The 25,359-nt window shown below is 41.5% G+C and overlaps 1 protein-coding gene across 1 annotated transcript in view; it reads left to right on the top strand.

Moving 5' to 3' along the window:
* LOC132817546 (protein unc-80 homolog) overlaps nucleotides 1-25,359 on the top strand; it is a 270,588-nt gene that overhangs the window by 114,571 nt on the left and 130,658 nt on the right. Inside the window, exons 20-23 of the mRNA XM_060828048.1 lie at nucleotides 3,812-3,918; nucleotides 6,351-6,438; nucleotides 13,237-13,409; nucleotides 21,071-21,283. Of these exons, the coding sequence (XP_060684031.1) occupies nucleotides 3,812-3,918; nucleotides 6,351-6,438; nucleotides 13,237-13,409; nucleotides 21,071-21,283 (581 nt within the window). The remainder of the gene's footprint in view (nucleotides 1-3,811; nucleotides 3,919-6,350; nucleotides 6,439-13,236; nucleotides 13,410-21,070; nucleotides 21,284-25,359) is intronic.

A 25,359-nucleotide genomic window follows, 5' to 3' on the forward strand; every position in this document is an offset into this window, starting at 1 on the left:
CTCAGACACATGGTGACAGGTATACAATGGGACAAGGCTCGTATTGCTCAAAGTGTATAAAACAAAAGTCATCAATATTGGTTGGGAGAAAAATAATTCATGATATTAAAATTCAGCCATAAGAAAGTTCATAATGAAAGACCAGTTTCAAACAAAGCACACACCCGTTCCTGTGCATTAAATGTATTATAGAATCACAGAATGGTAAGGATGAGATAGCAGAATATTTGAGAGTGCATGGTAAAATAAGGCAGAGTCAGCAAGGGGAGGTCAGGCCTGACAACACCTGTTCTGATTCTTTGAGGAGGTAATGAGCAGTTAGACAAAGGAGAGCCAGTGGACATGATTGATTTGAAATTGCAGAAGGCCCTGGCTATTAAATAAGATAAGAGTCCATGGTGTTAGAGGCAGCATACTGACTTGGATCGAGAATTGTCTGACTGGCAAAAGGCAGAGAGTGGTGATAAGGGAGGCTTTTTCAGGATGGCTGCTGATGATTAGTGGAGTTCTGCAGGGGTCAGTGTTGGAACCACAAACTATAGCAGCAGAATTAGGACATGCCTCCGATAGAGTCTGTTCCACAATTCAATCATGGCTGACATGTTTCTCAAACCCATTCTCCTGCCGCCTCCCTGTAATGTTTGATCCCCTTACTATTCAAGATTGAAACTATCTCTGTCTCAAACACACTAAATGACTTGGCTTCCACAGCTTTCTGTAACAAGGTGTTTCACAGCTTACTCACCCTCTGGCTAAAGAAATTTCTCTTCATCTCAGTTCTAAAGGGTCAGCCTTTCACTCCGAGGCTGTGACCTCAGTTCCCAGTCTCTCCTACTAGTGGATCTTCCTCACATCTACTCTATCCAGACCTCTTGGTATGCTACAAGTTTCAATGAGCTTCCTCCTAATCCTTCTAAATTCCATCAAGTATAGACCCAGAGTTCCCAATCGCTCCTCACATGACAGGCCCTTCATTTCTAGAATCATTCTTGTAAATCTCTTCTGGACCCCCTCCAAGATCATCATATCTTTCTTTAGATATGGGACCAAACACTGCTCCATGTGCAGTCTGACTAGAGCCTTATACAGCCTCAGCAATACATCTCTGCTGTTGTATTCTAGCCTTCTTCAAATGAATGCTAACATAGCATTTGTTGTCCTAACTTCCTACTGAACCTACATGTTAAACTTTAGCAAATCCTGAATTAAATCTCCCAAGTCCCTTGTGCCTCAGATTTCAAAAATCTTTCCTCATTTAGAAAATAGGCCTCTATTTTTCTGAGTTGCCTACCACCCTTCTTGTGGTCATCACCCATTCTTCTCTGATTGCATTTTCTTAAGCTGCGCACTGTGATCACATGTATCTGGAAATGTATTCTCCCACATAATTCTCAGCCTTACAGATGCACTGCTATATCAACAGCCAACACTGAATCTCCAAAACCCAGCACTGAAGCTGGTCAGGCTGATGGTATTTCTTGCTGATGTGATCATCCAGACTAGCACAAATATCTTAGAAATCCCACATACTGCAGGCTGTGTGACACACAGGACTGAGCTCCCCTGTCATAACTTTAGTCAAAATAGTCTTACCCTAAATTTGCACCGAGTAGAAAATTAATTACGTTTTTAAGATTCCTTTGTTTAAAAATAAAGGAGTAGCTGGAATTCTTACCTATCTTTACCATAGCCTTAAAGCGAACAAAACAAATTACTCACTACCTGCTAATCAGCTAATTACTCTGTGCTGACATCACTTCTGTTTTTAATCAAGTCAAATGTAGATCAAACTCTTGATGGATATCTGTCTATGCAAGGCATCTTTACAAAAATTGATGATGTTGTCATGCTTGCCATTACAAGATGAGATGAGCTGTATAACTCCACAATCGTTAATCAAATTAAAGTTCCTTTAGGTGTCAGGGTGGGATTTGAACCCTAATTCCCAGAGTATTCTGAATTACTAGTCCAGTGATGTTATTAATATTCCATCATCTCCATCTTGCTTAGGATAACTGAAGAATAGAATAGAATTTGCTTTATTGTCACATATACTCAAGTGGGTAAAGTGAAAAGTTTATATGTCACCACGAACCGCGCCATCTTAGGTACAAAGGTACCTTGGTACAGCTTCTCCTGTTACAAGATGAGTTACAGTGTAACAATGTCGCCAACACATGGCGCCATCTCAGGTCCAGAGTACCTAGGTACAATCCTTAGTTGCAGAGTAGAGAAGTGGAAAACAAAATTGCATTACAGCCATACACCGTATAATCATAGGTCAGAAAAGCAAGAAGCAAAGTTAAAAAGACAAATATCGCAGTCTATCTCCAAGGTCTCTCTGCAGCAAACTAGCGCCGGATTTCTCCATGTGGTTGTCCACTGGCTGCCAACAGGGTCCACACCAGGCTGCTGTACCTGTTCGCACATCAGACCCCTGCCCCTGTTTGCACATCAGACCCCTGCCCCTGTTCACGCACCAGGCCCCTGCCCCATTTGCACATCAGACCCCTGCCCCTGTTCCCACACCAGGCCCCTGCCCCTTGGCCCGCACCAGACCCCTGCCCCTATTTCCACATTGGTCCCCTGCCCCTGTTCCCACACTGGGCCCCTGCCCCCGTTCCCACACTAGGCCCCTGCCCCCGTTCGCACATCAGACCCCTGCCCCTGTTCCCACACCGGACCCCTGCCCCTTTCCCACACCGGGCCCCTGCCCCCGTTCGCACATCAGACCCCTGCCCCTGTTCCCACACCGGACCCCTGCCCCTTTCCCACACCGGGCCCCTGCCCCTGTTCCCACACTAGGCCCCTGCCCCCGTTCGCACATCAGACCCCTGCCCCTGTTCCCACACCGGACCCCTGCCCCTTTCCCACACCGGGCCCCTGCCCCGTTCCCACACCAGGCCCCTGCCCCTGTTTCCACATTGGTCCCCTGCCCCTGTTCCCACACTGGGCCCCTGCCCCCGTTCCCACGCCAGGACTCTGCCCCTGTTCCCACACCAGAGCCCTGCCCCTGTTTCCACATTGGTCCCCTGCCCCTGTTCCCACACTGGGCCTCTGCCCCCGTTCCCACACCGGGCCCCTGCCTCCATTCCCACACCTGGCCCCTGCCCTTGTTCCCACACTGGGCCCCTGCCCCCCTTCCCACACCAGGCCCCTGCCCCCCATTCCCTCACAAGGCACCTGCTCCCATTCCCACACTGTGCCCCGCCTCCATTCCAACACCAGGCCGCTGCCCCTGTTCCCACACCAGGCCACTGTTTGCTGGCTATTGACTTTCTCCGGCATTTTTTGTTTTCTTTTATTATTTCAGATTCCAGCATGCATAGAACACTATGGATGGCCTCTGCTGAGAAATCATTGTGACCATCAGCTGCCCCATCTAAAAGATTGGCAGCTGCTAACAAAACTTCACATTTAATGGCTGGAATTTAATGGATAGTCTTGAGAGTTCATCTGTCACGGATTCTAACTTATGATATTGACTGGATCTGTAAGGTTAAGAGAAAAGACTCAATGGCTCCAATTTTAGAAATGACCTTTGGGAATAATGAAATGACAGGAAATGCTGGAGAAACTCCACAAGTCTGACAGCATCAGTGGAAAGAGAGAATATTAAGATTCTGAGTCAGATATAATGCTAACTGGAGAAGAGTCACAACAGACTCGAAATGCTACTTCTGTTTTCCTCTCTATAGATGCTACCAGAACTACTAAGTTTCTCTCGCACTTTCTGTTTTTTCCTTTAATTTTCAGATCTCTAGCAAGCATAGTACTTTGCTTTTATGGTGAATACTATTTGTCATTATAGGAAACTGGCTGAAACGTTCTTCGTTGTCAGGGTTAACTGATGGTGTTGAAGACCTCCTGGACATAAGCTCTGTAGACAGACTGTCATTTATACGGCAGAGTTCAAAGGTGCAGACTCTTTTGTTTTTACTTCTAATGAAGCCAGTGTTGTTTTAATTGACCTTTATTTCTAACGCATGCCAGGAAGATAAAGAGCATAACAATGTGCTCTACAATTATTGCTTATCCAGGAACATACATTTGTGTTTCATATCAACTGATGTCATAAATATTTCCCATGGAATACTTAGAAATTAATTTCATGTTTTGCTAAAATATCCAAGTTTAGATTAGATTACTTACAGTGTGGAAACAGGCCCTTCGGCCCAACAAGTCCACACCGACCCGCCGAAGCACAACCCACCCATACCCCTATATTTACCCCTTACCTAACACTACAGGCAATTTAGTGTGGCCAATTCACCTGACCCGCACATCTTTGGATTGTGGGAGGAAACCCACACAGACACGGGGAGAACGTGCAAACTCCACACAGTCTGTCGCCTGAGTCAGGAACTGAACCCGGGTCCCGGGCGCTGTGAGGCAGCAGTGCTAACCACTGTGCCACCGTGCCGCCCAAAGTTGACTGATGGCTTTGGAATACATATATCAAAAGATATTTCTCAGTTTATTGTTGCAGTATTATAAAAATAATGAATAAATTTAAATTAAATGATATTGCCTTTAAACGTGGGCTGCCAGCTTAAGATAAATTGAAATTCATTGAAACACATGTCATAGTGCCTTATCATAATGGAGTTGTCATGATCTTTTCAAGTTATAAACATTTTTCTCTTGCTGTGATTTATGAGTTTGTCAGTTGTGCATATTAATAGCAGAACTTATGGCGTAACCAAGATTGAGTTGTCCAACAAAGGAGGAGATATCTGTATGATTAGAATCCATTTAACTTATGTTGTTTTCTGAACGCTCTAGAATTTTGTAACTTCGCCTATGGTGGCTATTATTCAATGCAACAGTAATGGTTGACTAAAGTGGGCATTGTGAGAGATTTGACAATTAAAGAATTTCGGATGCAAAATGCAACCAAATGCTCCACTGTATATTCTGTACATGGAGTAAAATTACCTTGGTTATGTCTGACATCTTTCTCAAATTTGCCATATCACCACAGGAAGCTATTAAATAAAACTAAAACTTATATCCCCTTTTTAAACTTGTATCCCCTTTGTTCATTTTGAATGTAAATTAAAATGGTTTGAGTTTAACTAGCTCTTTGGTTCCAATGTATATACACTGAATGCTGAGACACACTGGTTAGGAAGGTCCCTATTCGATGTTTGGCTTGTGCTAAGTCAGTCCAACTACTCATCAATTGTTGTAGCATAGAAATGTGTTTACACATGGCAAGGTACTAAAAGGTACTATTCTATACTTGATGTCAAATGTTTGGGCTTTGGAGAGGAACAGATTATCACAGATTCCTGCTCTGGCTATCTGCCAACATCTACAAGAAATGCACTCTGGACTCTGGACGTGGATGAAGGAGCTAATTCAAGATAGTTAGTTTGCAGCATTGAAGCTTTCACTTAGCCAAAGATCTGGACAAACACTTTCCTCTGGAGCAGAATTGCAATGAGAGTTGCTGAATCAGAGAACAAGGTGCAAGGATAGACTCTGGGTTCATCCCCACTTCAAAACACAATGCAGACCTTTCAATAACTGCAATGTCAAATCCTAGACCCCACCCAGCTTATGACTAGGAAGTCTCTAAATATGTAAATTGGCAGAATTGGAAGTTGAGCTAAAAATGCACGTGCATAAATGTCGAGCAGAAGTCTTGCCACTCACATTTCTGTTCCATTATTACCTTTATTAGAATTAATGACCCTTTTATTTCAATATCAGGTATTAGCTTTGTCTCTGGCATCGTTTTGGTCTCTAAATCAGAACAATCTGATTTAATTTCCATTTCAGAGATTTCAACATATAATCTAAAGAGTACAGAGGGAGTACTACATTGTCAGAAGAATGTTTATGCAGAAGAGTTGCTAAACTGACCCCTTGTTTTCTCTCTTTGGTGGATTAAAAATGCTTTTTGGAAAAGTCCAGGAGAGTTGTTCCACTATTTCTCTCTCAAAGAATAGAGTATCCAATCATGGTAGCATTGCTCATTTTAGTACCTTGCCATGTGTAAACACTTTTCTATGTTACAACAATTGATGATATTCCAAGAATACTTAATTGGATCCGAAATGCTTAAGAGCGTCCTAAGGCTTCGAGATGCTATATAAATGTAAGTTATTTCAATGTATCTTGCTTTAAATATTTGTCTCTTTAATATGCCATTCCAAAATATAATTTGTTTCTGTAGATGGCATGAGGATGGGACTCGCATGTATTTATCTGATGGAGAGTAAAGTCCAGTGAGCAAACAGGATTATGGATGTATTTCTGTTATAGATGTTAAAAATTGACTCCTGTTGGTTTACCAAGAAAACAAATATGTACTAATTGCTTTATAATGTAACTGTTCCCAGGTTAAGTTTAACAGTGCAGTTAAGCTCTCAGAAGCTGAGGGCTTGGAGGATGTTCGAGATGAAGAGGAGAACTTCTTCAAGCGTCTTGGTAAATGGCGCTCTGGGCGAAGGAATCCATCTAAGCTTCATCATGCAGAAGAAAAAGATGGTATTTAGCATAGCACCTGATCCCAAAATTGTGTTTGACCTTGTTTGTGTAATTCAGTTTTTGGTTTATATTGGCAGTATTTTTTTCACAATTTAGGGATCTTTATCTCTTCCTCCTTGGTTACAACTCATTGTCACTGGGGAGGTGATAGCCTACTGGAATTATCACTGAACTGTTAACCCAGATACTCAGATAACATTCTGTGGACCCGGGTTTGAATCTCACAATGGCAGATGGTGGAATTTGAATTCAATAAATATCTGGAAATAAGAGTTTAATAAAGACCATGAACCCATTGCCAATTATCAGGAAAGAAACTATCTGGTTCACTGATGTCATTTGGGGAATGAAACCACCTGGTCTGGCCTGCATGTGAGCCCAGGCCCACAGCAAATGTGGTTGATTGTTAACTGGCTCGATGGGCAATAAGTGCAAATGGGCAAAAAAAATCAGATAACTAATTTTCAACCCAGTGTTATTAACATTAACATCATAATTAAGATATGTTTTGCTTCATGCTTTCCTTTTTTTTCTTAGCACTCGTCAGTCATAGTAGTGACTGGCATGTCATCTTCAAAGTTACCTTCATAGGAAAGCTTATTGAATTTGCTTGGAAAGTAAACCATCTAAAAATATATGTGAACTGAGTAGGAAAAAATCACCAGCATAAGCAGCATGATACATTAGGTTATGAGTCAGTTGCCATTTCTTTTGGCATTCTCACAAATTGCAACTGGGATGTGGGAGTTGAAGAGTGGGTTTAATAACAGGGTAACAAATTGATTTTTCAAACAGAAAACTCAGATTGTATAGTCCAATCTTTAACCCTTTAGCTGCTGTAGGTTTTTGTTATTACTTTTGAATGATACATGAAGTATAACCGTGATTTAGGTTAGGAAATTATTGTGCACGATGTGGAATGATTTTATCTTGGCCATTCTGCCACAATAACTAACAGTTCTCTCCAACCTGTTACATGCTCGAAATGTAACATATTACTTTATTCCACTCCCTCCAGTGGCAAGTCAGAATGCCGATTTGTACAGTACAAGAGTGTTTTCACATCAGCCTTTTCATACCAACATGAAATTCCAGTAAATATTAAACAGACCAAGTTCACTTCATTTGGAGTTCCTTTCTCCATTTCAATATCATTCCCAGTGAGGTTTATGCACATTATCTGTGTCGACGAGGTTGGTAATCCACAAAGTAGAAACATTCAATGCAGATGGAATGCATCCTAGGTTATTGAGCTAAAAAATCACACAACACCAGGTTATAGTCCAACAGGTTCAATTGGAAGCACACTAGTTTTCAGAGCACCACTCCTTCATCAGGTGGTCCAACACCGGCATCTCCAAATCATAGGATATTGAGGGTTGCAGAGCCTCTAGCCACCATATTCTAATCCTCCTTGGATATGGAGGTGATGATAGACCAATGGAAGTTTGCAAATGTTGGTGGTGAGCAAACCTTGATACAAAATCATTTGGCGTTTCTGAATGTACAGGCAAACAAATGAACGACAACATGAACTTTTCTGGCAAATTGTGCTTGAGTAGCCTGCAAAAAAAGACAGAAAGAGTCAATGTGTATAATGCAGTTCATGTGTACACAGACTTTCAACTGGCTTTAGATGAAGTACCACGATATAGATGTGTTTGTAAGATGAAAACCATGGGATTACAGTGACACCATGGATTAAAGGTGAGCTAAGGAGCAGAGGGTAGACAGTAACAGCAAATGGCTGTTTTTGAGACTGAGTGAAAATATAAAACAAAGTTCATCAGGAGTCAATATTGTAACAACTGCTCCTTTACATTGAAGCCTTTGCTTTCATTCATTGACAGTGATACTAGCACTCATTGCCTGTTACTAATTCATCATATAAATCATAAAAATATAAGGCACACAAGGAGACCCTTCAATCTAGGACTAGGATCTTCCAATTCACTCTCTCTAGAACTTTCATAATCTTATTTACACTCGTTAGAAAACAGCCCTAAGTATCAAATCTCTCCTATTAACTAAAATTATTCAGACTAGATAATATCTTCGCCAATTTCGACTGTACCCTCTTGACTGCAATCATATCTTTCCTACAATGCATTGACTGTACGCGCTGCTCCAGACATGACCTGATGCTTGTTTTATATAGTTCCAGAATATCCTCCCACTCTTACACTTCTCAACTCAGTTAATAAGGACAGGCTATCCAATCACCTTCAAGGATTAATGGGTTTCAACGCCAATGCTTCTCTGTTCCTCAACAATTCTCAGTATTCCATCACTTATCATACACTTGTTTTCTTTGTCAGCCTTCCCTGGGTGCATTATCTCACTCTCGTCCAGAGAGAAATCCATTTGCCATTGTTTCCCACAGCTTACTTATCCATTGATAACTTCCTGTAGAGTATGGTTTCCTCCTTCGTTATCATCCACATAATTCTCATAGAATCCCTGCAGTGTGGAAGCAGTCTATTCGGCCCATCCAGTCAACACCGACCCTCCATAGAGCATTCCATCCTATCCCCATACATCCATATGGCTAATCTGGTCAGCCTGCGCATCCCTGGACACTATGGGCAATTTACCATGGCCAGTCCATGTAACCTACGCATCTTTGGTCAGGGACGAAACTGGAGCACCCAAAAAAAACCTACGCAAACACGGGGACAATGTGCACACTCCACACAGACAGTCGCCTGAGGCGGGAATCACACCTGAATCCCTGGTGCTGTGAGGCAGCAGTGTTAACAATTCTCACTCCAATTCTCAACCAACCTTTTTATCATACCATTTAGATTCAAGTCAAAATCATTGATATGTACCACAAAAAGCAATGTACCCAATTCTGAACCTAGCTGAACCCCAATTCTAGTCACGAAAGTACCCTTTGAACATTAAAATTTCTTTCCTCCTCCTCAGCTAATTCTGAATTCAACTTGTCCCTTTTTCTTGGATCCCATGGTGTTTTACAAATGCCTACACTGCCCCATGGGCTTTATCAAAAGCCTTTCCAAAATCATATCGACTATATCAAATGTATTGCCTTCATTGTCACCTCCTGAAAAGGTTTAATCATTTTAGTCAACCACAACTTTCCCTGAACAAATAACTATCTTTGATTAAACTGTGAGAAAGTGAGGACTGCAGATGCTGGAGAATCAGAGTTGAAACGTGTGACACTGGAAAAGCACAGCAGGTCAGGCAGCATCCGAGCGCAGGAGAGTTGATGTTTTGAGCATAAGATCTTCATCAGGAATGTTCTGATTAAGGTCTTATGCCTGAAATGTCAATTCTCCTGTTCCTCGGATGCTGCCTGACCTGCTAGGCTTTTACAACACCACATGTTTCAACTTTGATTAAACTGTGTCCTTCTAAGAGAAGATGTATCCTATCCCTCAGATTTTGTTTCCAAAACCTTTCCTCACTGAGGTTCAGTGCTAGTCTGTATGCTTTGTTTATCTTGTTTTCACATCAGCCGATATCACAAGGACCAGGAGCACAGACTTAATGTTTAGGGGAAGCAATTAAGGGAAAGTCTTGAGGAAGAGCGTTTTTGTATGGATAGTAATATTGACTTGGTTCTAAATGTAAAAATAAATTCCAATGAGTGTACAAAACATGGAAATTATAAATTAATGAATATTAATTAATCCATAATAAATTATATAAAAATTGTTAATTAGAAGTAAAACTATTTCTCATTAGATTTTACATTGCTTGATAGCATGATTCTAACTTCATTGGAGAAAATGTATTTAATAGTTCTATCATTGAAAATGGTATTCATGGTCTTGTGTCATATAGCTACATGGACATGGCTGACTAAAATGTTAGCCAATGTTCGTAAGTTCATAACACATAGGAGTGGAAATAGGCCATTCAGCCCATCGAGTCTGCTCTGCCATTCAATCATGGTTGATATGCTCCTCGCCCTCATTTTCCTGCCTTCCCTCCATAACCCTTCAACCCATTACCAATTAAAAATTGATCTATCGCCTCCTTAAATTTACTCACTGTCCCAGCATCAACTGCACTTTGGAGTAGCAAATTCCACATATTCACAACCCTTTGGGAGAAATAGTTTCTCCCCAACTCTGTTTTAAATTTGCTGCCCCTTATCCCAAGACTATGACCTCTCATCCTAGCACCTGCTCCATACTATTTTATCCACACCTTTTATCATCTTTAATACCTCAATTGGATCTCTCCCCATTCTTCTAAATGCCAAAGAGTAAAGGTCCAAACTGTTCAATCTCCCTTCATACAAAAAGCCCCTCATCTCTGGGATCAATCTTGCGAACCTCCTCTGAACTACCTCCAGTGCCACAATATCTTTCCTCAAATAAGGGGACCAAAACTGTGCACAATACTCCAGGTATGGTCTCATCGATACCTTCTTTTTGAACAGATTTTTATAACAGATGAGGAAAGGCCCAGTAGATGTGGGAAGGCATTGGTTATCAACAAACACTGAATAACGTTCCTTCTAGAATCCCACAGAAAATGTTCAAGTTCACAGAAGAATTAAAGACAACATAATTGCACAGGCTCCAAAAATGGGCAGAAGGGTTATGATGTGTGATTACCCAGCACTCATTGCTACTGTGATAGGAACATAGGAGAAGGGAATCTGCCATTCTGCCCCTCAATCCTGACCTGTCGTTCAGATCATAACTGATCATTACCTCAAAGCCAAATTGTCATGCTTGTTATGTACCAGACCAAACCACCTCAAACATATATTAAGAAGATAACCTAGACCCCAACTGTTTCTTATTTTTCTAAAGGGAAGTGTAAGGTATTGCATTCCAGTAGAACTTGATTGGTCGAACTGCCAGGCTTATTTATTCTGAAAATACAAACAAAAGAGGGAGAGATATAAAACGGCTTCCAAATCCTCAACAGCTACTGAAAGTTAAATTAAAGTCCTGGTTCTGTGGGAGTTTGACCTCACCCTTTCATTCTATTTCTATTGTTCCAACTTTTGTTTTTAAACACCAAGGCCTCACAAGATGCTTATGATTTTTGGCCTGGAACAGCCCACTCGTCACTTCTATGTCAACCTCCCTTCACAAAAGAAATGACAAAATGCACCTCTTAAGGTCATAGTATCGTCACATGCTATCATCACATCCCCTGATGCTACTGGTTCCATTGTAGGTTGATTGATCAAAATTGGATGCTATGATGAGTCAACAAAAATTTGTCAAATTACTACTCTGATAGCAGAAAGCAAAGTACAGAGGCACTTTGATTATTCGGCTTTCGATTAACCAAACAAAATGCTTCCTGCCCGTGTCCTTCAGATAATCAAGGCTCCTCTGTTTATAGTCCTGTGTCTGTTATTGGTCTAATAATCATCTAAGTTAGAAGTTACATGACCCCAGGTCACAGTCTAACAGGTTTATTTGAAATCACAAGCTTTTGGAATGCTGCTCCTTTGTCAGGTGAAGTGGAGGGAAGAGCCCAGGCACAGAATATATAAGAGAGAGATCATTGCAAGACAATTCTAGGTTATTAAGGTTGTCAAAAGCTAGCACAAATGGTGTGAGTGGAATGTCAGGTCCTGAATAACAAGGCTTTGCAGGTGATCAAAACTGTCAGATGGTGTGAGTAATATATCAACAGCTAATTAACAAGTGAAGGGCTGACCTATAATCCAATTAATTAAGACAGAGAGATAATTACAAAAAAATCAAAACTAAGATGTTGGTGGAGACAAACCAAATATCTGAAATAACATGATAGGTAGAAGAGTTGCTTGAAAAGGGCTAACCAAAGCAACAGGTAATCCAAACTGTGCAAACTAATGAAGCTAGAGAGATTGTAACAAGTTATCCAGGTGATGATGTCTAAACAAGACAGTAAGGAAGATTTTACAGATGCAGAACAGTGTGATGGGTTTACATGTAGCACGACATGAACCCAAGATCACGGTTGAGGCTGTCTTCATGAATACCCATGAAGACAACCTGAACTGTGATCTTGGTTTCATGTCATGCTACATGTAACCCCACCATAGTGTTCTGTGTTTGTAACATCTTCCATAATGTCCTATTTTGACACCATCATCTTGATAAATGTGTTATGATCTCTCTACCTTAATTAGTTTGTACAGTTTTGGATTACTTGTTACTCATTTAGACCCTTGTCATGCAACGCTTATACCCATCATGTTATTTCAACCATTTGGTTTATCTCCAGCACCATCTTATTTTTGATTTTTTTGTAATTATCTCTCTGCCTTAATTAATTGAATGATAGATCATCTCTTCACTTGCTATTCAGCTGTTGACACTTTACTGATACCATCTGGCAGTTTTGAACACCTGCATGGACCTGTTATTCAGACTGTCGACATTCTACTCGCACCAGTTGTACTATCTTTTGAAACTCCTAATTACCAGGAATAATCTTGCAATGATCTCTACACCTATAATTCTGTGCCTGTCTTCTTCCCTCCACTTCACCTAGAGTCACCTGATGAAAGGGCAGCGTTCTGAAAGCTCGTGATTTCGAATAAACCTGTTGGACTTTAACCTGGTATCATGTGACTTCTGACTTTGCCCACCCCAATCCAACACCGGCACCTCCACATTAAGAGTTGCCAAGTTTCCATATTAGCACTTAACTTTGAATTTAACTTTTGTTTTAAGCTTTACCACTGTACATAAAGATATGTTTGTGTTTTAATTATGAAATTTGATGCTTTATTTTACACTTTTGCAGGCTGTCGTAGCTTTGAAGAACACCTTGCAGCCAGTCAAGAAGGAAGTAAAAACAAAAATATTGTGAACCTTGGAGCGATTAGACAGGGCATGAAACGGTTCCAGTTCCTTTTAAACTGCTGTGAACCTGGCACAATTCCTGATGCTTCCATCCTTGCTGCAGCTCTTGACCTGGTAAATGAAAAGCTTCGTAATTTGGTTATCAGTTTCTGTGTTAAGCAATCTGGAAATGCAGGTTATTTCTTGAAGGGGAGGTGATGACCACGTGGTATTATTGCTGAGGACTGTTGATCCAGAGGCCTAGGTCATGTTCTGGGGACCTGGGTTCGAATCCCATCACAGCACATGGTGGAATTTGAGCTCAACAAAAATTTGCAATTAAGAGTCAAATGATGACAATGAATCCATTGTTGATTGTTAGAAGAAAACCCATCTAATTCACTAAGGGCCTTCCTTATCTGCTCTGGCCTAAATGTGACTCCAGACCCACAGCAATGTGGTTGACTCTTAACTGCCCTTTGGGCAATTTGGGTAGAGCAATAAATGTGACTTCCTCATCCCATGAATGAATTTTTAAAAAGTTAAAGTTAGAAAGTTTTCACTGTTAAATGTGAGTGATTTTTAAAAAAAACTTGTTCATAATCAAAAAGTGTTTAGAATTTGGAGCTAGCTGACACAAGAAACAATTGAGGTATACTAATGCTGCATTTAGGGGAAAGTTAAATAAATATATGAGGAAGAAAGAAATTAAAGAATACACTGGTAAGGCAAGACAAGGTTTGCGCAAAGCATAAACACCAATGTGGATCTGCTAGGTCAAATGATCTTTATGTCCTGTAGTTTCTATACAAATTTATTAACTGTTTACAAAATCATAATTGTGAGTCTATTTTGGTTTTACAATTTTACTTTATAATCTCATTAAATCTTGTGAGCTGTAGAGTTCTTACAAACAATAAAAGACCAGGTGGATGAACAAGCCAGCCCTACAGAATGACAGTGCATGGAGTTTCATGATTAGATTATCCATTCTGGCCAGCATACATGTCCACCTGCTCACCGTCTGTCTTGCCATCCCCTTGGGGAGACAGTCAGGGAAACAAAATTAGGGGAAAGTCTGCTCCAATTACTACTGGTCCAGGAGATTATTTTGACCAAATTGACATGTTTGTTTGTAGAATGTGATCTTTCCAATTCAGCGTGGATTTGTAAAGGTTACCAAATCTAATTTAATTAAATTTTAGGTGGTAACTAATGTAGGAGAGAAGGGAGTGTTTATGCAATTTATCTTTATGGGCACACAAAGGTATGCACAAAGATTTCACGTGTGAATCTTAACAAAAGTGTTTGTCATGCCACTGGAGGTATCCTGTTGACTTTGGGAACTCATTTGAGTGTAGGAGACAGAGCCAATGGCCATATGCTCAAGTTTTCAGGAGGATGTGTCCTCCAAGCACCTGTATGCCACTAAATGTTTAATGTATTTTTAAATCATTTGGATGAAAGACTAGAGAGATTGACATCTAAGCCTCCTGTTAATACCAATTTAAATGACACTGTGAGCTCTGTGGATTGGTGCAGACCATCACAAAGGAACATTGATGAATTAAATCAATGACCAAAATGGTGACAGATGAAATTCAATATAGGTCAATGAGATCACCACTTTGGATCTTAGATTTACATCTGATGTAGCCATTCCATTAGTTATCTCGGCACTGATCTAATTTTTCCCCAATTTTTTTATTTGAAATGACTTCTTCAGGGAATACAGGAAACACAATGCGACTCTTAAAAATCCTCTATCCTCCATCAAAACACTCAGAAGTCCACACATTTACAAAAGGGAAAGAACTAGCCATCTAACCCTTTCTGAATAATCAAATTTTTATTCATATATGGGATTTGAGTGCTTCTGGCTAGACATGAGTCTATTCTCTATGAATAATTGTTCTGAAGAAGGTAGTGCTTTCCTGAAATTACAGCCCTTAGCATTTAGAGAAACAAACATTACTGTTAGGAAGGGAGTTCAGACCTTTGACCCAGTGACATTGAAAGAATGACATAGTTCCAACTCAGGATGGTGGTAATTATATTGTTGGAGACTCAGTGGGCTGAAGGAATTTTCTGCATGGTATGAATCTATGGTGGTGGGCTCTGAATAGAACTTTCAGTAGGGAGTTCCTCCTCATAGGCCCGCTTGGCAATTTTTCCAATGCTTCTAAATTACCCACATTTTTGAATTGAAATTGAGTCTGACTCGAGTTTTGCACAATAATAAGACAGTGTAATTTATTCTTTGCCAAATATTAGTGTAGCTAAGTATAGTAAGCTCCCATATTCGGTTATCTTATTCAGCTGTAGTATCACAGGTGTAATAGCATCAGGCATTTCACATTACTGTTTTGTGACAGGATTGACAAAGTATATCTGATTCAACTCATGTTACATTGCATCAGCTTCTCACGCTCACTGAATCTGTTTCATACTCACTAAGACTCACTTACACTCTCCGACCTGCCTGTTCTCTGTTTCCTGCCATTCTCCGCTTACCTCCCTGACTCTTTCACATGTCTCTTCCCGACCTGACTCTTTCATTTGCAGATCCTATTGCTCACTTCTTCCATCTTGTTGCTCTGCTCCTGAGCTCTTGTTCACTGCAATGAGACGAAACAGTAGCAGGAGACTCAAGGAAGCCGTGGGTAAGGCAGTCAGGTAAGAAATTGGTGAGCAGGAGAGTCGGGTAATGAAATGGTAAATGGGAAAGATGAGCAAGGAAGTAGCAAGTGAGATAGGGTTGGCAAGAGAGAGAGAGAGGAGTAACATGGCCTGTGGTAGAGTCAGTGAGCAAGATGTATATGGAAAGAGTTAGCTGATTTTGTTGACATGTTTAAATCAATTATTTTAAAAAGTTATTGAATGAATTAATGTATGGAATCATAGAATCCCTACAGTATAGAAACGGGCCATTACGCCCAACAAGCTCACTGAAGAGTAAGCCACCCAGACCCAATCTCCTACCCTATTACTCTACATTTACCTCTGACTAATGCAACTAATTTACTCATCCCTGAACAGCATGGGCAATTTAGCATGGCCAATTCACCTGACCTGCACATCTTTGGACTTTGGGAGGAAACCACAGCACTTGGAGGAATCCCACACAGACCCGGGGAGAATGTGCAAACTCCACACAGATAGTCGTCCAAGGCTTGAATTAAACCCGGGTCCCTGGCGCTGTGAGGCAGCAGTGCTAACCACTGAGTCATATGCAATCATTCAACTTGTATTGTACAATGTTTATTTTTCTGACAGGAAATATCCAACTACAAATTTTTACATTGATTGGCAGGGAAGACCTGATTTGCTTAAAGACATGACCACTGAAGTTTCACTTTACAGGAACATAATTGTAACTTTAAAGGAATTGCACCTTGTTTGCTTTGGTTACAACTTCTGTCAGTTCGGTGGCTGTCAGGGATGTTAGCTGTGTTCCTTCAGTCCACCTGACTCAGCTAGCAGGACACCACCTGCAGGGCTGAACAATCTGTATAGGAGGGTGAAGGATCCAGGGAATTTTGAGGGAATTTCATACACAACAAAAAAAAATTGAACTCTGGATACTGGAAATCTGAAACAAAAACAGAAATTGCTGGAAAAACTCAGCAGGTCTGGCTGCATTAGAGACAGCAGAGTTAATGTTTTAGGTCCAGTGTCCCTCCTTCAGAACTGATGGTAGCTAGGAAAAGGATAGTTTTTGTACAGAAGAAGGTAGGAGTAAATGATAAGTGAAGATAAAGCATAAAGAGAGAGAACAGTTGGATAGACAAAGGAGTGGTTAAAGGTCAGTCTGGGGGAATGTATAGCTGCTAATGGGACTATTAGTCATTGGCAGTGGGTTGTTTATAGTAGCGGCCCATGTGATGATAAGGCCTGGTGATGGGGATGGGTTAAAGCATGGGGAAAAGTGCTGAAGACCTGAAAGTGTTGAATTTGATGTCAAGTCTAGAAGGCTATAGTGTTCCCAAGTGGGAAATGAGGTGCTATTCTTCCAGCTGGTGCTGAGCTTCATTGGAGCACTGCAGCAAGCCCAACACAGAGATGGTGGCCAGGGTACATTTTGTGTTCCTTTGAGGGAATTTCAGATTCCTTTGATTCTTCAGTCTTTGCCCAGGAGCACAATTTGATACCTGGGACCAAGCAAGAGCAGGTGTCATCGCAGAGGTGAAAGTGTTTCAGTTGCTCACAGTTGACACAATCCAGACAGACCCATGTGGTCAGGTCAGTGAACAGCCTGCCTCCGCCTTCTCTGAGGCAGCAAGTCAGCTGCATGACATTGTCAATAATGGAAGACACCATGTTGGCTAGAACAATAATTGTGCCACAGTAGTGTTACAATATGTTAGGTATTATCCAGCACTAGATTATACATGAATAAAATAAAGATAAATCTAAAAAATATAACTTGTGTAATGTATACAAGATGATGTAGGTATTAGTTGATCAGAGGTTGTCATTTTCTCTGTAGAAACTGAGCACAGTGTCCAGTAAACCTTAGTTATGGGTCACAGGCAATCAAACGGATACAATGCTATGACATCACTGTCACAGAACCCTTCATTCCTCTTCCTGGTCAATGCTCACACTCTTCCAAGGCAGGCATCTTGTTGAGTGGTGTTAGATAATCAGACCATAATGGCATCTTGCAGGGAATCCTAAGCCTCCTTGTGCCGTGTGCTTTGTCTCTCAGACCCTTCCCGTGTTCTTGTGCCTCCTTTTTCCTAGAAGCCAAACCACTTCTTCCTCACACTCCACTGGCTCAGTGTCATAAAGCTATACAGCATGCAGCATACCCTATGTGGTCCACATTGCAGACTCCCACGTAAAAGGTTAAGATGTCTGAATAGCAACGTGAGCAGGCCAAGCTTAACACCAAGTGCCTGTCAGAATGAAGTGTCACATGTTCAGGTGGTAGCAACCTCGAAGGGCTTATAGAAACAGGCTCACTCACCTAGACATGAGAAAAAGAAACAGGAGCAGGCAACACCACTTCAGAGAGTTTGTGTCCAAGCCTACTGGGTCTGGGCCTACTCACAGAGAAATTATATGAAGGTGCCTTTCATTATATATTCTCTGGGTGTTTGCTTTCAGCTGCCACAGGCTGCGAGTAGCCACTTCTTTAAAGAATGCCCTTTATGCCTGAGTATCTGTCTGTGGAGTTTGTGTGAACATTCATGGCAGCCTTGATTCATGATAAATAAATGAGTCATGACATTTACCAAGGTAACAAGCGCAGGCATGATGGTTGCTAGGCAGCCGTATTATTATGCCCTTTTAGATTACATCTGGTCTCCACTCTGCATGACAGTCCTTATTGCAACGTGTGTGCAGTCAATCACACCCAGCGCCTCTGGAAAGCACACTGCAAGAGGCCAACCCTGTCTCCCTCGCCAGCTTATGTCAGTGTCATAAGAGCAGTGGTTAGCACTGCTGCCTCACAGCGCCAGAGACCCGGGTTCAATTCCCGCCTCAGGCGACTGATTGTGTGGAGTTTGCACATTCTCCCTGTGTCTGCGTGGGTTTCTTCCAGGTGCTCCGATTTCCTCCCACAGTCCAAAGATGTGCAGGTTAGGTGGATTGGCCATGCTAAATTGCCCTTAGTGTTAGGTGAAGGGGTGAATGTAGGGGAATGGGTCTGGGTGGGTTGCGCTTCGGCGGGTCGGCGTGGACTTGTTGGGCCGAAGGGCCTGTTTCCACACTGTAAGTAATCTAATCTAAAGATGCAGTGGGCCCCCTCTGACCACCGACTTGCTCACATGTTGGCAGTGGGGCCTTCGAGCCGGTCATGAAGATGTGAAGAGCTGTGGTGAGCTTCAATACTCCTGGCTGTGAATGCGTTTGGATTGATTTTGGCTGCAGATCTTCATGCAGATGGATACACAGCTTAGGCGCAAACTCTGTGAAGTGGTGTAGCTTGCTCCTGCATTGTCTCTTTTTCTTGTGTCTAGCTGAGTGAGCCTGTTTCTATAAACCCTTCGAGGTAGCTACCACCTGAACCTGTGACACTTCATTCTGGCAGGTAAATTGTGTTAAGCTTCACAAACACTAAACTCCCCCTGCTTCTCCTCAATTCTCAGTTTCTCTTCAAGAAACTATCCCAATCTTTGTTTTTATGACCCAAATTGGATGACCTTCCACTTCCAAATGTTGAACACCTTGGCCCCGCAGACTTAATCTGTTTTTGTTCTTTTGCAACTTCCTGCTCCTATCTCATTTACACTTCCATCTGAAACTGGCAAGTAGATGATGATGTAATCAACATTTTGCTGCTTAGCTCATTGAGAAAGAGGGTCTAGAAATATTCAATTTGGCCCGTTAAATGCCCATAACTATAAACTGGAAAGGAAATTCATGATACATGAGAAAGTTTGAATGTTAACTATAATTTGACTGGTCTTTTAAAATGCAATTTTTAAAATTATAAGTTCCTCAAAATGGAAATAATTCAATTACTTATTTTGGAGGTTTAGAGACATTCAGATGTCTTGACCTATTTGTGGATTGCAGTTCCAAATTTTTTTTATGACCGATGTGTACTTCAGAAAGCAATCTGCTTGTTCAAAGATCCTTGCAGTCGTGATCAATTTGATGCATTAAAAATCTGAACATATAACCTGATAAGAGTTGAAAAATGTGGTGCTGGAAAAACACAGCAGGCCAGGCAGCACTGGCACTTACAAAGAACTCTAGCGGCCAATACAACACTACTGTCAACTTATCAGGTTATATAGGAGAAAGTGAGGACTGTAGATGCTGGAGACCAGAGTTGAAGGTGCCGGTGAATTTGCGATGGGACCTCCACGCACATCATTTACTGTATTCGCTGCACCCGATGTGGTCTCCTCTACATTGGGGAGACAGGCCGCTTACTTGCGGAACATTTCAAGGAACACCTCTGGGACACCCGCACCAATCAACCCAACCACCCCATGGCTGAACACTTTAACTCACCTCCCACTCCACCAAGGACATGCAGGTCTTTGGCCTCCTCCATCGCCAGACCCTGACCACATGACGCCTTGAGGAAGAGTGCCTCATCTTCCGCCTAGGAACCCTCCAACCACACGGAATGAATGTAGATTTCTCCAGCTTCCTCATTTCCCCTTCCCCCACCTTATCTCAATCCCAACCCCTGGATTGAGCACCGCCCTCTTGACCTGCAATGTTCTTCCCAACCTCTCCGCCCCCACCCTCTCTCCGGCCTATCACCCTCACTCTCACCTCCTTCTACTTCTCGTATTCCCAGTGCCCCTCCCCCAAATTCCCTCCCCCCCTACCTTTTATCTCAGCCCGCTTGGCACACCAGCCTCAATCCTGAAGAAGGGCATATGCCCGAAACGTCGATTCTCCTGCTCCTCGGATGCTGCCTGGCCTGCTGTAATTTTCCAGCACCACATTTTTCAACTCTGGTCTCCAGCATCTACAGTCCTCACTTTCTCCTATATAACCTGATAAGTTGACAGTAGTGTTGTATTGGCCGCTAGAGTTCTTTGTAAGTGCCAGTGAAAAGGTAATAAGTGAAACATATTTTCAAAGTATCGTTGCTTTTCCCCACAGGGCATGGCAAGCCATGGAGAACATTTTCTTAATATCTGCTTAGCATTTCAGTTGAATGTATTTTACTGATTTTATTAATGTTTTTGACTTGCACATCTTCCTTTGAACACTTTTGTAAATACTTTTGTAGAACCAGGTAGCATGCAAAACAACACTTTTCGCCGTGTCTCAGTACATGTGACAACAGTAAATCAAGCTCAAACTCAAATATGTTCTAGGAAGCACCCGTGGTAGCAAGGGCAGCACTATTCCTGGAGTGTGCCCGGTTTGTACACCGTTGCAATCGTGGAAACTGGCCAGAATGGATGAAGGGACATCATGTTAATATCGCTAAAAAGGGTTTATCCCGAGGAAGGTCACCCGTGGTTGGAAATAAGCGTAATCAGAAATTACAGTGGAAAGCAGCAAAACTCTTCTGCCAGTGGGGTGAGGTAAGAAACATACAGTTAGCATAATAAATAACATTTTTTTGAAATATGTGTTGATGTATGTCTGTATTATAGTCTTCATATCTAAAAAAAAGTCTCAAATAATGTGTGCAGTTTTAAAATTTTGTTTATTGCAGCAATACATGATACCAAATGACAGTCCATGCAAATCTAACAAGGAAAAAAAACCACGGAAGGAGAGATTTTGAGTTATAAGCAACCTATCCTGTATTGTCTGTTGCTGCAAAGCTTAATATTAGAATTTAAGGGTGGGACTTAAACCAAACCAAAACAGAGTAAGCATAGATTATTTGTACTGGTAAATAAATTGAAAATACAATTAATTTATTTTAAGATACCATGCAATATATTAAAATAGGGTTGAGAAGTTATTATGGCAGCATAGGAGGCTATTTGGAGTCAATACCAACTCTCGATTGAATGATCCTGTTAGTGTTAATGCTTGATCTATCGCCATAACAAGCAAGTTCATTTCTGTCAAGCTCTATACAACTTCCTTCCAAATATTTCCATTTCCACTATTCACATAGGCAGTAAGTTCCAGGTTATTATCACTCGCTGCATAAGAAAAAAAAGCTCTTCCTTCTGTTTCTCTCTGTATTTCTTACCCCAAATTGTAAATGTCTGATCCCTTGTTTGGTATCAACAACTAATGGGAGCAACTTTTCCTTTAACTAAACCTGCTGTAATATTCTACACTTCTATTTGATCTGCCCTCATTCTCTTTTGCTCTCAGGAGAGCAGCAGTTTCTCTAACTTAATCTTGTAATTGATGTCACTCATTGCGAGAGTTCTTCTGGTAAGTGGTCTCTCAAGGACTATCTCACCCTTCCTAATGCTATACGCTAAGGTCCAGATCCCCCAATAGGAAGGTAATGTTACTCATGCCCCCCTATGCATTAACAGCACAGAGGTGGAACGAGTGGAGAGTGTCAAGCTCCTGGGAGTGGTCATCCACAGTCAGCTTTCTTGGACTCTTCATTTGGATGCTTTGGTTACAAAGGCCCAACAACGTCTCTTCTTCCTCAGGCAGCTGAGGAAATTTGGCATGACGGCGAATACCCTTGCCAACTTTTATAGGTGTGCCATCAAGAGCATTCTGTCTGGATGTACCACTAGCTGGGATGGCAACTGTACCATTCAAGATCAGAGATGGTTACAGAGAATGGTGATCTCAGCCCAGACAATCACAAAGGCAACCTCCCATCTATAGATTCCATCTACCAGGCCCGCTGTCAAGGAAAGGCCGCCAGCATTCTTAAAGATCCATCCCAATGTTTTTCTACAACCTCTACCATCGGGGAGAAGGTACAGAAGCCTGAACACACACGCCAGCCGGTTTCGTAACAGTTTCTACCCTACAGTTGTTAGAATACTGAATGGACTCACAAACTGTTAACATTCACTTGTACCTGTGTTTTTGTTTTTGCTGCTGGTTACCTATTATTTACTATGTTACTTAACTCAGTGATCTGCCTGTTTTGCTCGTAAGACAAACTTTTAACTGTGCCTCGGTACACGTGACAATAAATTCAATTCAATTCAAATTCAAATTCAAATCCAGTAATCATTGCAGCAGGATAGTCTTGAGTTGCACATCTGTACAATATAGAAGTCCTGATACAGTTGACTCTGCAGGAATTGCCTGCAAAGTTAAACTATCCGATACTAATTGCCCAACTTGTTAAATCTTAAAAACATCCCCTGATGAGTTGGAATCTGAGACCACCCTGCCACCATAACCACACCCTCTCCAAGCCTTGACATTCCTGGAAGTGAGTGCAATTCCTCCCCAACTTCTAAGATGAGATCTCCTCACTCACCCAGACCCAACTTCGCACTTTTCTCCTTCTTCCCCAACCCTCACTCCACCAACCTGTCACCCCTTCACCAATACAAACCAGATCCAACATTACCCGACCTTCACTTGATGCCCCGAATTCCCTTCACCCAACTGCTACCTTCCACCCATTACACCCATTTGCCACCCTATTCCCTTAACCTATCGCCTCATTCACCTGGCACTCTATCTCCACCGTATGGGCATATCTTCCCTTCGTAGCTGCCCACTTTTTGAAGGCCTTTAAATCATAGAACGCAACATGTGCTCGTGCAAAAGTTTCCACATTCATCCTCTCTGCTCATCTCTTCTTGGATTCTTAGATTTGTGTACCTTCCTTCATGCTGCTCCAAGGTTAGTTGGGAAGATATTCCTGAAGATTCTGTAGTCACAACAATAAGCATTCCTATCTTTTATTCATTCACCTATGTTTTGACTGTAATGGTTTGCCACTTCAAGAGCAATATTGTATTTCCAGATTGTCCTAAATGCAACAAAACACAACATGGCAAATTGCAGGAACGTTATAAAGCAAAATTTGACACCATATCACCTAAAGCAATATTAAGACAGATGAGCAAAAAGCTTGGTCAGAAAGATATAGGTTTATACAAGATATCTTGAAACAAGGCAGAGATGTGAAAGTTTGAATTCCAGACTTTAAGGTCTTGGTAACTGTAGACACAGTCACTACTGATGGGACAATTAATATTGAGAGTTCTAAAATGTGGAACTGGAGGAACACAGAGCTCAGAGTTTTGTGGAGCTGCAGGAGAGGTAAGGTCAAGGAAGGGTTCTAAACTAATGATAAGAATTTTTAAATCAAGGTGCTGCTTAATTGGGACCCAGTGGAGGTCAAGACTGTGGTGCTGGAAAAGCACAGCAGGTTCAGGCAGCATCCAAGGAGCAGGAGAATCGACGTTTCGGGCATTCTTCATTCCTGATGAAGGACTTATGCTCGAAATGTTGATTCTTCTGCTCCTCAGAGGCTGCCCGACCTGCTGTGCTTTTCCAGCATCACACTCTCAACTCTGATCTCCAGCACCTGCAGTCCTCATGTTCACCCAGTGGAGGCCAGCTAACACAGGGCGACGGGTGGCATGTAATTTTCAGAGTTTGCAAGACCACTCCAAAAAGCAATGGAAAAGCAGACATCTATATCTTCAACACAGTCAAACAAAGGGGATGTTATGCCATTTAATGTAACTAAAGTTATACAATTGCAATCCATCTCTTCGAAACCAATGTTAAAGAGGAATTTCTTTTTCATGGTATGAAATTACCTTCAGTAATTTCCAGAGGGATGCCCTTGTCCAAGTTTTGGATGGAAATGAAACCCCACATACTGTGTACAGAAATGCCATCCCATGTACTACAATGCTAGTACAAACACATCTTTAAACATTTTGTTCTCCGTGAAATCACTATAATAGCCTTTACTAACTAAGCCAATAACACTAAATAGAAAAGCTTTTCCAAATGGGAGGGTGTGCAATTAACATTTTAAGATGATCCTATGTTCTCCTACATGTTGCTTTGTCTTAATGACCATTCCTGAAGGGATTTTACGGTACTACAGCAAACTTTGTTTTCACTGGCACCTTATCAATAAGCTTTCTTGATAAACTGGCATCTTTTGTGTCTAGAAAAGTACAAGCTGGTCAGGAAGCATCCAAAAAGCAGGAGAGTCAACATTTCAAGCATAAGCTCTTCATCTGGAATGTCACATTCCTGATGAGGGGCTTCTGCTCGAAACATCGACTCTCCTGCTTCTCGGATGCTGCCTGACCACATTTTTCCAGCACCACATTTTTTGACTCTGGTCTCCAGTATCTGCAGTCCTCACTGTCTGCATACCTTTGTATCTCTCAAACATTGTAATCTACTGCAATATTTGATTAGTTGTGCTATAAATAAGGATTAACAGTGATGCAAAAATCCCCTGAATTATGTTTTTATTACTTACTGTGTGTTTTTGCAATGATTTTAGCAGATGTGTTGATGTTTTACATAGATTTTTTGAGGGATATCGATGTCTTGAAACTTTGCTTGGTCAGGGTTTACTGACGTTATGTCTACCTCTTGAATATCCAGAATATTTGATCAACTGGCACATTCCTGGTCCCACAGGTGCCCATTAATAAAATGTCTGCTGTACCTAATTTTCCATGATCCTTAAATATAATAGATTGTAGTTGTTCTGTTCAGACCTCAAGGA

The sequence above is a fragment of the Hemiscyllium ocellatum genome, chromosome 7 (genome assembly GCF_020745735.1).
Source record: "Hemiscyllium ocellatum isolate sHemOce1 chromosome 7, sHemOce1.pat.X.cur, whole genome shotgun sequence".
Taxonomy (NCBI): domain Eukaryota; kingdom Metazoa; phylum Chordata; class Chondrichthyes; order Orectolobiformes; family Hemiscylliidae; genus Hemiscyllium; species Hemiscyllium ocellatum.